Here is a 14,526-nt window from a genome sequence, read left to right on the forward strand (position 1 = left end):
TGTATTAAATTATTGCAGATTTAAATAGGTATGGGTGATGTATACAGTAGATATGCAATAATAACAGGTAAAGTGACGGTGGACATATGGTTGATAAGGAGCTAGCATTGTTGGTTGTACAGTCTGACAGCAGCGGGCAGAAAGGATCTGCGGAATCTCTCCTTTATACAGCGAGGGTGTATCAGTCTCTCACTGAAGCTGCTCTCCAGAGCAGAGAGAGTGTCCTTCAGGGGGTGGTACTCATGGTCCAGCATAGACATGAGTTTGGACAGGGCCCTCCTGTCCCCCACCTGCTGTACAGAGTCCAGAGGACAGCCCAGGACTGAGCTGGACCTCTTGATGATCTTGTCAAGTTTTTTTCTGTCCCTCTCCGTAATGCTGTTGCCCCAGCAGGCCACACTGCAGCAAATAAATGGAAAATTGTGTGAATTCTGAACATTTGTTCTTCGTCGTGCCTGCTGCTACCATGTTCTTGTGAAATAAAAATTAGCCCCATATTCTTTCACGTACAACTTTGACTTCCTCCTCTGGTAGTTGGGAAAAATCCACAGAAAAACTGCACCTTCTTATAAGCCGCTCGGTTCAAAGCATGGGAAAAAAGTAGGGGCTTATAGTCCGGAAAATATGGTAATTAGGGTGTTTGGAGAGCCGTGATGATTTTAATTTTAACATTACAACCTTGACTTGGATTATAACATTAAAATCTTTGGTTTCATGAGACCATATGGTACCGTAAAACCAAAGAAATGGCAGAACATTTTATAAACCTACCAATGATTTTAAGTTACCTTTACTACTTGTTTCTCAGCTCATTACTTCTTTTCAAACTAACAGTTATACTTTAGAACCTTATATCTTTGACATTTATACTTACCAACTGTGTATTTCTTCTACCGGTACTTTCTTGAACGTATTTGTTTGTAATTATATTAAATCATATTGAGAAAAAATTGAACTAGTTTAAGTGTAAACTATATGTGATGAATGACATTTGTTTTTTTCTAATGGCAATATCACATGTTATGCTCATTACCAGCTTCAGTTGTTACTTAAAGGAACAAAAAAGTCACTTTACGTGTTTTTCTACTAACTATAGAACCGATTTTAGGGGGAAAAATAATACTACTCCTCTGACCTTTTCATACTTACATAAATGATTGTGAAGGACTTTTAATTGTCCTTTCACCTAATTAAGCTTCAGCTGAGCTTAAGCTGTCAGACACAAGGTCTCAAATTCAATTTAAGATTAATGAGGTACACAGTGGAGTTCACATTCAGCTCTGTGGCTGCAGGGTCCTCAGCATGTGATTGTGAAACAAGCCGAAATTTAAAACTCTCAAACTATTGTTCTTGATAGCTAGCTTAAATATTATGTTCTTTTGAAAATGCAGTGAAGCAAATCCTGGCCTCACTTATCCAGTTTGTTCTCATCTGTCCAGAGGACATTGTTCCAAACCTTTTGTGGTGGGTTCTAATGCAAGTGTACAAATAAAATTACCAAGTTCTGCCAAGTTCTCAGAAAATATTTTTTTTTTCATTGTGTGAAAACATGTCAACAAGTCTTTTTTCTATTTATACTTACAAATACTGTAACTGTTTTGTTCCAAAGCTTATAAACTGGCATTAAAACCTTTTTGTACAGTAATTTTTTTTTAAGCCTAAGTAAATTGTTTGGAATCCATCCATGTTGCTTTGCATTTTTTTTTTTTCCCTGAGCATTTCATGGCTTGACCTCATGGGAAAGTAGAGATCCATTCCTGGGAAGACGGTGGACTGTTTTAAACCGTTTCCTCTTACAAGTCAGCCTTGTCTTTGTTTCTGTCACAGTTTAAGTATTCAGAGAAAAAAAAAACTATTTGTTGTTCATGTTGTTCTTTAGGTATAACTTTCTTAAGTTTATTTCTTTATGCTAATTATTGTTATTGTTCTGCAACAGCAAAAATATTTTTGCATTAACAATGCAAAAATAAAATAAACAAAGAACAACCTCATTGGCAGTATTAATAACATTTTTTGGGAGAGCAAAAATACTCATACCATTAGCAAATCATTTTTCTAACCTGCTTAAAGTATAAGCAAATCCACCTATGAAAATATTATTTATTTTACTTATGTATAGATTTACCTGCATCAACTAATTTCTTTCACAGCTTGAACCTATCATTATTTTACTTTTTTATTTTTTATTTTTTTTTAACCTATTTTAGCTCTTAAGAATTCAGCTTGAACAGTATTTGCAAAATCTAGATTTTGTCAATAGAATTAGTTGTTTTAGGACCAGGAATCATTTTGGCACTGCACCCTGACTTTATTTTAGATACATGGTTTTAAATGAAAAAAGATCAAGGTGCACTTTCTAATTATGTTTTTATGTGTCACTTCTTTAGAATCTAACATCTGTAGCAGAGGTTATATACACAAATTTTGCAGACTGTATTGCTCATAATCAGTTTCCCTATCCTGGTGCAGACTTTATACATCTCTTAGTCAGTTGTTAACTCACAATGAAGGAGTTTCATTATCAGTCGGCCATTAGAGTGCAGTACAACCGGATAAGTGTTGGTTTGATTGCAAAGGCATTCAGTGGGGACAAGATAATTGCTTAGCGTGACTAAGAGTGTACAAATTGGCTCAGAGTTCTCTTGGAAAGAGAGGGATGGATGGTCGGATGTAGAAAGTGGCGGCAGGAGAGGGTAAAAATAACCTGGGGCTGACAGAAAAGGAAGGCGACCCTTTGAAACTGATGATTTAGCAGACAGCTTCATCTTTTCAGGAAGGTTGGTGAGAGGAAATAAAGGGTGTGCTTTGTTTGGTCGACACAGAGGTAATGAAATCAAGCCATCTGGCTTGGATGATCCATCCGGATGTTTGCTGCTGTCATTTAGAAACCTCTTATAATCCTAATTTAATTAATCCATTATTTCATTTTTGAATAGGTATACTTATTATCGAAGCCTCTGTAATGTATTACTTGTGCTGAAAAAAAATAAAAACACCAGAATGACTAAAACGGTTTAACTATAAGAAACGAGAGTGATGTCTTAAAACAATGTGAAGATTTTTTTTAAATAAAAAAAAATGCAGGGTAAAGTTTTCCTTTTGATTTGCAGCAAGTTCACAATGACAGTTTTCTAGTTAGCAGTGCCGGAGCTTTGATGAAGCGAGTGGGCACAGAGCACAGGATGGAGGAAGGGAGGGAGAGGAAACCACTTTAGATTGTAAAGGATTTCCATTTCCCAAAGACAAGCAGCCTCCCTCTCCATGTCTCCTGCCCTCATCTTGCTCTCTGCTTATCCCCCTCTGTCTCCTGCTCTCCTTGGTTAGCCTATCCAAATGGCCTAGGCCAGGAACTTGGTTGGTCAGGAGATTGCGTGGGATCTGTAGTAGTGTTTGTAGGGCCTTTGTGTATGTTCTCTCTGTCCCTCTCTCTCTTTCTCTACAGTATACACTGTCATACGTCTTGTTTTCTTTTCCATAGATAACTGTAATTTACATTTATATGAGATAGGCACTAGGAGGAATACATATTAAAAATCACAACCAGTTTTTTTTATTGAAACAACTGACCTAATTTGGAAGTGTTTTTAACCACTTTTATTGGTAAAAAAAAAAAAAAAAAAAAAAAAAAATTGGTCACATAGGCAAAAATATTGGTTAATTAGTGTAATTGTATTTATTCTCCAGGTCCATAACTATCACACACTACACGTGAAAAAAGCCATCAGTTACCATTTTTATAGGTTGTTTACTTAAGCAATTCAAATGGTTGACCTGCAGTCAATGGCTTAGTCAGTTTCTGACCAACATATATGTTAATATACCCCAAATTGGTTCGACCAACTACATTGGTTGTTTTTCCATTCTTAGAGTGATTAGTACAAGAATCTGTTGTGACTAGGGAGACTTACATGAAACTTAGGAAGATGCATCTCCAATTAGATCTGGTTTACTACTAAAACAGCATTTCCAGAAAAGAACAGTGAAACCTAATTGTACTAATGCATTTGTTTAAGGTTGTGTTGATTGTAATGCTTTTCACGTCCAAAAAAAGGCACTAAGACTTGAGTTATTGTATTTGCAAAGGTTCAGACAAATCATCATTTAAAAAATATTTTTGCACTTAACCATGTTGTAGCAAAAAGCAAAGAAATATGTAATTTTTTGTTGTGTCAGTATTTGCCAAACTGTCAATCAGCAGAAAAGATGAGCATCTGCCTCAATTTTTGCAAGTGTCCATCCAGATTAAAAGACCTTGGAGAAAACAATAAATCTCAAGCAACTCCTGGTGTCTGTGTTTATCCTACTTGACCCAGGACCTCAATAATAAATGAGACAAAAACCTTTTCATAAGAGAGTGATAAATGGGCTAGAAACCATTGCAAATGGCTTTTTTGCACCAACAAAACAGCCTTGAACAAAGTAAACTGTCAAGTTCAATTTATTAAGTCGGTATTCAGACATAGATTTTTGTTTTGTTTTTGTTTTTTACAATATTTTGTGCCTTATCTAACATTCAACTGTGTAAGTGCTGTAAAAAGGACAACTGGTCTCAGCCTGTCTTTAGAAAAACTTAAAACGTGCAGGGTGAAACTAGATTACATGCCAACATCTACAGTGACTCAATATTTTATTTAGAAAGCATGTACCAGACGCCTGAGACATGGATTCAATTTTCTGGAACTGTAATACAGAGAAGGCATTTGATATTGGCATATCACTGTAAACAGACCTGCTCCCAGAAGTGGTTCCTAGTTACATTGCAGATTAAATCTGCAGCTTCTAGTTTCATGGCTGAAAAGTCCGCGTGCTGTAATCACTGCTGTGTTTTCAGTCTACTGGCACCTTCATTTCTGACTAATGAAAAAAAATGGTTCACCCACTACAGTTACTTCATTCAGATAAATAAAACAAGTTATTTCTAAACACACTGGTTTTAAAGCTTTCATATCTGCCCTACTGACTGACTGACTACTGAGAGATTTATATTTTTAAATAAAAAAAGAATGGAAATCTACAAAATAAGATCAAGCATGATGATAATATCATGATTTATTAGGCACTGACTTTGTTTTAAGCAAGTAAAAACTTCAGGTTTATGAGACAAGCCATGATGACTTAATTTCAATAATATTTTGAGGACTTCTGTCATGGTTTTAACTTTTACCCTTTACTCTGTGCTGCTACTTAAAACTCCATATTTTGCATCTAGCATTACCACAATTACCAGCCATTTGAAACAATTATTAGACAAGTAACAGTTTACTATTATGACAAAATAGTTTCAAACACAAGCTGTTTCTTACTTTGCGGCATAGAAAGAGGACGTTTAAAATAAAAAGGGCCATGTGACCGTCTTTTAAGGAAATAAGTTATGGTACTATATAAATTTTTTCACATGGCTTGAATTTGGAAAAATACATCTAAATATACTCTCAAAATTGATTTTAGGGCATCCCAACATAAACAGAGGACATACAATGTTAATATTTGTTAAACAATTTTAAATTTATGATATTAATCTAATTACATACATTTAACATATTTGATCTGCCATTTTTTCAAAAACTATTACTAACGACAACATCTGCTTTCTTTGAAGATTTAGAATAAAAAATTCCCCATTGTGAAATGCTTATGCATACTTACATACTACAAAACAAAACAAAGCCTCTTCCATAAACAACTGAAAGTTACAAGGGTCACATCCGATTCCTTGAAATCTACAATTACAAAGCTGTTACTCAGCCTAAATGAAAATAACTAAGCGCAGAGGAAGTGTTCCCTTTTAACAATGCCCCATCCTAAAACACATATTAACTCCGACTGGTTTTGTTAATTTAAGTATATAATATTATCTAAATTAAAGTTGTTGTTTTTTTCTGGAAAACCATTTATTGTTGAATCAAAAAAAAAAAAAAATGTGTCCACCCTAACAACCCATCATTTTCTTATATATTTTTTACTTAAATTAGAGTGAGCATACTGGAGCTTTACCCTCCATGTTAATGACACGTGTAAGAGAGCAGATGATGTCATACGTTTTAGTAGTTTTTACTATTATTTACAAATAAATATAAGATAATCAGAGTTGACAATTTAAACTGTATTCAGCATATTTTAATCTATACGAATGATTACCATGGAATATTTGATAGGTGCAGCCAGCTTGTAGCTCTAAGGATGTACTGATGGTTTCCAAAGAAAAAACTCATTAGTATACGTGTGCAAAAAAAGATACAGATTTTTCTATGGTAAGATACAAAAGAAAGCCCAGATATATTGGAAAAATTCTTTAAAAGTGGCTGCTTAGTGGTTAGAGCACTGCACTTGAAAACCAGAGGTTCTGGGATCAAGCCCCACTCCCACAGACTGCTGCTAAGTTCAGATTCATGGGATGCGTCCTCCGAAGGCCAGATTTGTAGGCAGATTACGTCATAGCATGGTGCCGAGGTCTATTCGCGTGGTCCCTGTGCCTGCAAGGACAAACATTCAGGGGATATCCCCAATATGGCCTCAGCCAGGTCCACAGGAAAAGAGTGAGGGAGGTGGGTTCACAAGGTTTTATAAGCAGAGGTCATAGATTAGTGAACTGCCTGTGATCCAATCTGGACAAAACCTGATTTTGAAAATTTAGATATTACTGCATGTTTTCCAACAGTGTCTAACTTGGTCGGTTTGCCAAATTGCAGTTAAAGCTACAGTGTGTAATAATTACAGGGATATACAGTCAGAAATGTAATATATTATACATAACTATGTTATTTTATCATCATCTATGAGCACAGCCTCTTAACCTTAATATTTGCGTTGCCTTAGAATTCGTTATTTATAATTACATAGGAGCGGGTCTCGCAGCCATGGAGGCAGACATCTTTGCGCTACGGCAGCGCAGAGCAAACAAACTAGTGACTGCGAGATCGCCAAAATGTCACAACGATGTAGAAAAAATAACGGGTATATTTATTATCTTAAGTCTACATGAAATCTATACCCTACACAGACTAATGAAATACTATCTGTAAAATTATCTATGTAAACAAACCTTATCACTTGAGAAGGTAGGTGATGCGGACGTTGTGGAAGACATTTTGTCCTGTAACGCTCGCCGTACTGTTGGGGGGGAGAAGCTGTGGGGGGGGAGATGTTCATGTTGCTGCAGTCTGCAGTCTGACCGCTAGATGTCGCTAAAAGTTACACACTGTAGCTTTAAATAAAAGAGGAAGAACAGAAAATTAGTATTAGTATTAGGTATTGGCCCTATCACAAATCAGCCCCTAAACGCTAACCCTGAGCACTAACCCTTCATTTGCATGTTTCCGCAGAGGGTCCGCCACATTAGATGCCATCCCAAACCACATAGTGGGTAGGGCCAGTGAAACATTCAGCCCTTAAATAGCGAGTCTGCATCGGTTGCAGGCTCGCTGGAATTTGACAGCAAGTGTAACAGTGGCCTTGTGGAGGAGGAAATACATTCCACCAAATGTTAATTCCGTTGGTTTGCTGCATCTTCATCACACTGACAGAAAATCACAAGTTAGTTTATACAAAAAAACTTAATTATTTCCAAAATGGAGGGTCCCCTTTGAAATAGTTGTATTTGACTACATAAATTTGTTTTTAAAAAGGGGCAGACCTTCAATAAAGGCACCTTCCACAGCTGTGAGTATGACTTTATTGTGAGTGCCTCTTGATTGTTAACGGTTAGTGGTAAGGGAGCAGTTTGAGATCCAGCCTAAGAGTGCACTGTTGAAAGAAGCACCGTGAACTGGAGAAAGCACCACCATGCTCACAATTAGGAAAGTAGAACCAGGAAACATTGCAATGGACCGGCGACCTGACCAGGGTGTACCCCGCCTTTAGTCCATAGACTGCTGGGTATATGTAGGCCCACCAGCCCACCGCGACCCTGACAGATGAAACAGGAGAAGATGGATGGATTGACACAGAAAACACATCTTTTAAAATAGATTTGACTGATACGCACCTGTTTGTCGTGTGAGATGGTAGCACCAAACCAGATGTTTCATTTGTTCCGATGGCACAGTACGATTGCCCATCCAGAATCATGGTCATTCCTCAGCAATGTGTTGATGAGTGTTCTCTAAGAATTGTGTTGATATTATGATTACATAAAAAAAGAGTTCAGTGATGCGATAGTTGACCGAGAATGTATGAATACAGGTGCTGTGGCAGTGCTTCATAGAAAGCAAATAGTTTGCCAAAACATAAACCAAATCCCTTTGACAGCAGCATCAACCATAAGTTAAACAGAAATAGTAACATGTGATGTACTAGCAAAGCTAGATCAGGTGGTCAAAAGGTAGAAATCACTTTGGCTGTAGATGAATCCACTGATATAACTGGCAATGCCCAGCTTGTGGTTATTTTGAAGATTCTATAACAAAAAGGAAAATACAATGTTTGAAGATCTGTTAGGTGTGGCATCTCCAGAGAGTAAAACAAAAGGGGAAGATATCTACCAGGCAATACAGAAAATGTTAACAGAAAGGGGAATAGATGTGAGTAAAGTGGTTTCAATCACAACAGATGGAGCCCCGGCCGTGTTGGGGAGATCAAAGGGAACAGTGGAAAAAATAAAGAGGACCACCCTGAACAAATCTCTTATCATTGTATAATACACCAATCAGTCTTTTTTGCCATTATCTCAGATCAGAAAGGTCTGCTGATGTGATTAACGCAATGATGAGAATCTTCTCTGCAACATTGCCTGCTAAGAGAGTTCCTGAGAAAGAAGTTGAAGCACTTACTGGCTGTCCAGAAATGAGTTAAGGGAGACACGAATAGATGTGTTGAATTGTGAACAAAGTGATCAAACATTTTGGGAAACGGTTTGACAGTTTCAGGTGTAGGGTGAACTGGAACTGGCAGATCTTCAGTCCTATGTGGTATTAAAAGGACAGGTTGGGGTGTGTGATGCTAAATCTTTCCGTATCCAAACAGTCTCAGAGAAAAAGATGGACCTCTATATTTTTGAGTATGTTTGTCTCAACCTACTACTTTGAAGTAACATTCTCCACCATGACCATAGTCAAAAATAGATATAATTCCAGGCTTACCAACGAGGGCCTTGATATGTGCTTTAGAATGGCTTTGTCACTGTTCAAGCCCAGCTTTAAAGTTCATGCAGGCAGCTTAAACCCCATTTCTCTAATGAAGCTGGGGAAAAAAAACAGCTAGTTCAGGGGGGGGTTTTTTGTTTTTTGTTTTAAAAAGATGTTAGTTGTGAAAGTCAGAAAACTGTCTACCACATTAAAGGTTTTTGTTCTCTATTTTAAGAAAGCAGAAAGTTGCATTTTAATGTTATTCTTTTAAGTGAAAAGTTAAAGCACATATGGTATATAAACAAAAAACAATGTATAACTGAATTTATTGTGTTAAATAATAATAATTTAACTTTATTGATCTCACATTGGAGAAATTCACCTCTGCATTTAACCCATCCCCTTGTGGAGCAGTGGGCTGCCATCATGGGGCGCCTCGGGAGCAATCGGGGGTTAAGAGTCTTACCCAGAGACCCAGAGCATCATTTTTAAATGCTTGTAAAGTAAACTAATTCAAATAAAAGATGTCACCAGACTTTTATTGATTATTGATCTCCTTTGCTCAGACCCTGCTGATTCTTAATTGGTGACTCCTGCTTTAAGTCATGCTTGGCAGGGGGTCTCAGGATGTCCTTTGAAACCTCTTCCTTTTGGGAGTGTCTTATGGAGGGCTCTCAAGTTGAGAAAGCAAACCTACATCCTGTTTTTAAAGTTGCAATCCTATGCTCCTTTACAATTCATGCTTATGTTGATCTCGAGAATTGTGTGGCCCAACACCATTATTTACTTTGCTTGCTCTTGCATGGTTTTTTATACTTATGTGTCTCCATGTTGCTGTGTGATGGACTGGTGATCTGTCCAGGGTGTGCAGATCGCCATTCAAGCTAAAATAGCACAAAAGGGTCGGGTATACATGTGCGAAATCAGTCAACCCTTTGGTTATTCTGTATTAAACAGCATCAAATGTTAAATATGTCTAAATACTATGGAATAAAAATGCTACTAAAACTTTTGGGGGCTCTTCCTACATTAGATCTGGACGCGTAGATAAGAAAATGAATTCTTCTGCATGTAGACAGTATTTTTTATTCTATTTTTTATTCATATATCCTTTTCTGTACTTGTGAAGATCTTTAAGAGTCAAAGTGAACTGCGTGTGTATTTTGAACAGTTTTATATACAAGAAGAAGAACTTGTATGAGCAGTTGTGTAACCCTGTTTTGGCTAAATTATGGGGTTCTCATTAGACAGAGTATAAATATTTGCATGTGCAGGGCAGATCTTGCTGTGAAAGCAGCTTGCTGCCTTTGAACAATAAAAAAAAGAAAAAAATCTGCTGCTTATCAGCAAAACAGAGTGGCTCCAAATTTGGGAAAAGAAAGAAAGAAGGAGAGGAACAGATGTTGCGGATGAAATGTGCGAATGTGCAGGAGAGAAATAGAGTCCTTCATTCTGAGCACGTCTGTAGTGAAGATTGTAACAAGTAAGACTTTTAACAGAAGGACTACATAATTGTGTTAGCACTCAGCCCACTCAGAGGTGCTGTTCTTTTTGAATGTCTTCTTATACACTCATGCATGAGCCATAAGTCTCTCCTAATCAGTTATCCTCACATTTTCAGCACACGAGTGAACGCAAACTGTCAGTTAGATTTCAGAAAGACTGAGGACAGCCTGTTTGCCTCTTGACATCTCTTCCTAGCTCTTACCCATGTGACCTCGCAAAGCAAGACAGGCACTATTTCTGAAAGTAGAGATTTATGAGTGAGCTAAGACCTTTTGTCCTCCAGATCCTTCTGTAGGGCTCTACTCAGATCCCTAGAGTTACGGCTTTCCAACAGATACAGACACTCAAGAGAAAGAAAATGCACTTTGCTTAGAATGTAAAGTTTATGAATTTGCAGTGACAGAATGACATCATATTTAACAGACTGATATTAATGCTACAAAAAGAAATGTTATTTTATGGCAAAACATAGAAAAAGTTCTGCAAAAAAAATTAACTTCATTAAAATTTGAATTACAAATAAAAAAAGAATACCTTTTTTATTTTATTTTAAGAGGCAGGTTGAGGTTTTTATGAAAAAAAGGTTTTCATGATTCCTGATTAGGGTTGAAAACATCTGGATTACTTATTATTTGCAAGTATATTTCAGAAAAAGAGCTGATCCCCCTTTTTACTCTGTCTTATTTTTTATTCTCCTGACCCAACCCTACATCTCTTCAATCTATCAAAATGATCTCCATTCTTACCTACTTTGTTTGGTTTGCCATTTACAGGCTATGGCTTTGTGGATTTTGACAGCCCTGCAGCAGCCCAGAAGGCTGTGGCCTCACTTAAAGCAAGTGGAGTCCAGGCACAGATGGCGAAGGTAAGCTTCATATCACCCTGCTATTGCTAGTTGGATAAACCTCTGGGTTGATATAGTTCTGAGTTATGAGCCTCAACTACCACTGTCCTGCAAGTTTTAGATTTATCCTCATTACCACATGCCTGACTCATATAAAATAATGATAAACAGGCTTCTACAGAACTTGATGTCTGCTGAGGATGTCATGCAATCAATTAAATCAGGTGTGCTGCAACAGAGAAACATCTAAAACATGCAGAGCAGGGGCACTTAAGTAGCAGACATGAGAACTACTGCTCTAGGAGTTGAGGTTTTGGAGGTTTTAACAAACCTAAGGAAAATTAATGATCATAAATTCAGAAGCTGCTTCATATGATGATGATGATTTATTTTTGAATGACATAAAACGTCTCAATGATTTTTTGCCTTTACGGTAGTTTATGTTACATTTATTTGTTAGACTAAATGTTAGCGTCATGATGGAGTGAAATAGCGGCGAAATACTAAAGTAAAAAATGTGGTTAACTTCTCTGTTATTGGAACTTTAAATTCAACTAGAAGTTGAATTATAAAACATTAAAGTTTATTAAAAATAAATAAATAAAATAATTAATTAAAATGATTACACATCTGAAAACATACGCTAATCTGCACCATTTTAATGTGAATGGACAAGAAAGGTGCAATATATTTATGTAGATGTGTGTTTGCTTTTTTTGTTTATGATTAAAGAACAATAAAGAAAAATAAAGAAAAATATGTTTTACAACAGAAAAAATAAATACTAAAGTTAATCATTGCTTTTTAAAAAAAGCTTTATTCTTCCAAAAACAACCGGCATACTCTTTCTTCTGTTTTGCTACTTAATTTCCACAGTATTCTATAATATCCCAACAGTTTGTTAATTTTTTTTGTTTGAATATAAATTCAGTGTGAACTCATCTGGCTTAGTTATACCCCTCAAATATGTTGACATCTTATAATGTTACCCATAGAAGCATCTATCTGTGTATTTTATGTAATGGAGCATGGAGCAGAATGAAAAGATAACTTTTTTGTTTTTAGTCTCAAAGTTACAAAAGGTGTGATATTTCCATGAACCCTGCAGTCTGACTCATCACTTTTGATAGACTATCATGTATTACTGTAGTAGCTAGACAGTTCATATGGGTTCATAGGTCATATTTTATTTTTGACATTTTATTTGTCAAAAAAAATATAAACAAAAATAAATAAAAAGCTAGCATCACATCTATTCTACCTCTTCGCCATTTGTTGCTTTGTGCTGGGCGGTGACATCAACTCACAATAAAATACATGGGTTTCATTCAGTCTTTACAGAAAAAAAAAGACTTAAATGGATTGGAATACCTTTTCAAAGCAAACTAAGTGACACTTAGACTGAACAGAGTGGTGGAGACATAATGTGATGAAACTGGAAGTTAGATTACTTTATTGTTCTTTCACATAAGCCTTAGCTGACAATATTGGCACACTCATTAATCTTAAAAGTGGCAGTATGGGGAAACTGCTTCATGTCTGATAGCTGCTAAGCCTCGGATATAAAATATTTTTCCAATAAACTCCTATTAAAGACTGAGACATTCTGTAATGACACACTCAAAGACAATGAATTTTACCCACAAGTCATTATGGTGTCATTAGCAAGAGCGACTCACTCCTGCTAATCATTATGGGCCACTTGAACATCATCCAATTATTAAAGAGATATTAAGTCATAAAGATTTCAAAGATCTGTCAAACGCCTTTTGCACAGATATGGTCAAATCTGACTCCTACGCTTCCAAGTACAAAGTTGAAGACCTTTAAACAGCAGCTCACAGTGAAATATAAATGGTGAACATAGCCATGGGCACAATTTGTTCGATGCCTAAATTGTAAAGGGAAACTACTGTTAAAAATTACGTAAAAATATTTCATTAAGGTGTTTCTTTATACATGTGTTGTGAATGTTGTTCTGTACATAATTGTGTGGCAGGACGACATGTACAGTATGAAATAATGCTACTCTATATAAGTTTGGCACCTGTGCCTACAAAAGTGAAAAGGTTGTACAAGATACTTTCAGTACAGATATCAGCTCTGTCACATATGAGCAGTCACTTGTAGAGATGTTTAATCACTTGAATATTTTGGCCTGGATGAGACAAGTGCCCTACTTAGCTGGGGCACAATTTCTGCTAAATTCATCCATATTAAGGAAAAACAAAAAACTCTTTGTCATCAATTCCACACCCAAACATCATGATATTTGAGCGGCTTTTGTTTGAGTCGCTGTAAGATTCTGCACCAGCGTAATTCCACAAAGCAGAAGACCCCCTTCTTGCCCCTCTCGCCTACACCAGTAGTGTAGTGGTCCCTGGAGAAGTGGGTATACTCGCCCTCTTTTTTAATGCAGCCCAGAAAAAATGACATGTAAGACCACTCTATGTAGTCTACCCAACACTTCCTTTGTAGAATTTACTTAATGTCATATAATTTCTGCTATTTGATCTCCGGCAGGAAGGATTATGAAATAACCAAACACTGGCCCATAGACTAGTGAGAAACAATTATGGATAGTGAGTGGACTATTCCTTATTCCAGAGTCCATCCACATGGATGACACCTATTCTCTCACTTAGCAAGTCAGTATTTTATTTTGTGAACTGTGTCTTTGAGTAGCTGACTGGCAACAGTTAGTGTGGGCGTCTATTAAAATGAACCTAACTTAATCAGATTCTGTGTGACCAGTTTGTTGGAATTACTGGTCACACATGAATATAAAATACTAATGAGGCAAACATGGTGTTTCAGTAATTTTTTATTTTTTTTATTTAAATAACAAAATTAGATGTGAATCTGACATCCCTGTTCATACTTCAGCTTAGATTTAAAAATAAAAACCAAACACATCAAAACAAATTGGATAAACTGAAAATTTGATAAACTCTTAAACATGAAATAAAGACTACTTTAATGTAATTCATTGGATATATATATATATATATATATATATATATATACGAGCATATTAAGATAATGGCACAACAGGTATACGATTATTTATGTATAAATTCATTGTATATATATATATATATATATATATATAAG

The 14,526-nt window shown here is 36.2% G+C and overlaps 1 protein-coding gene across 2 annotated transcripts in view; it reads left to right on the forward strand.

Annotated features, from left to right (window-relative positions):
- LOC107094116 (RNA-binding motif, single-stranded-interacting protein 3-like) overlaps positions 1 to 14,526 on the forward strand; it is a 164,742-nt gene that overhangs the window by 65,839 nt on the left and 84,377 nt on the right. For both annotated transcript variants that reach the window (XM_015389536.1, XM_015389537.1), the window contains exon 4: positions 11,342 to 11,433. In XM_015389536.1, the coding sequence (XP_015245022.1) occupies positions 11,342 to 11,433 (92 nt within the window). The remainder of the gene's footprint in view (positions 1 to 11,341; positions 11,434 to 14,526) is intronic.

The sequence above is a fragment of the Cyprinodon variegatus genome, unplaced genomic scaffold, assembly GCF_000732505.1.
Source record: "Cyprinodon variegatus isolate N-32 unplaced genomic scaffold, C_variegatus-1.0 Scaffold464, whole genome shotgun sequence".
NCBI lineage: Eukaryota > Metazoa > Chordata > Actinopteri > Cyprinodontiformes > Cyprinodontidae > Cyprinodon > Cyprinodon variegatus.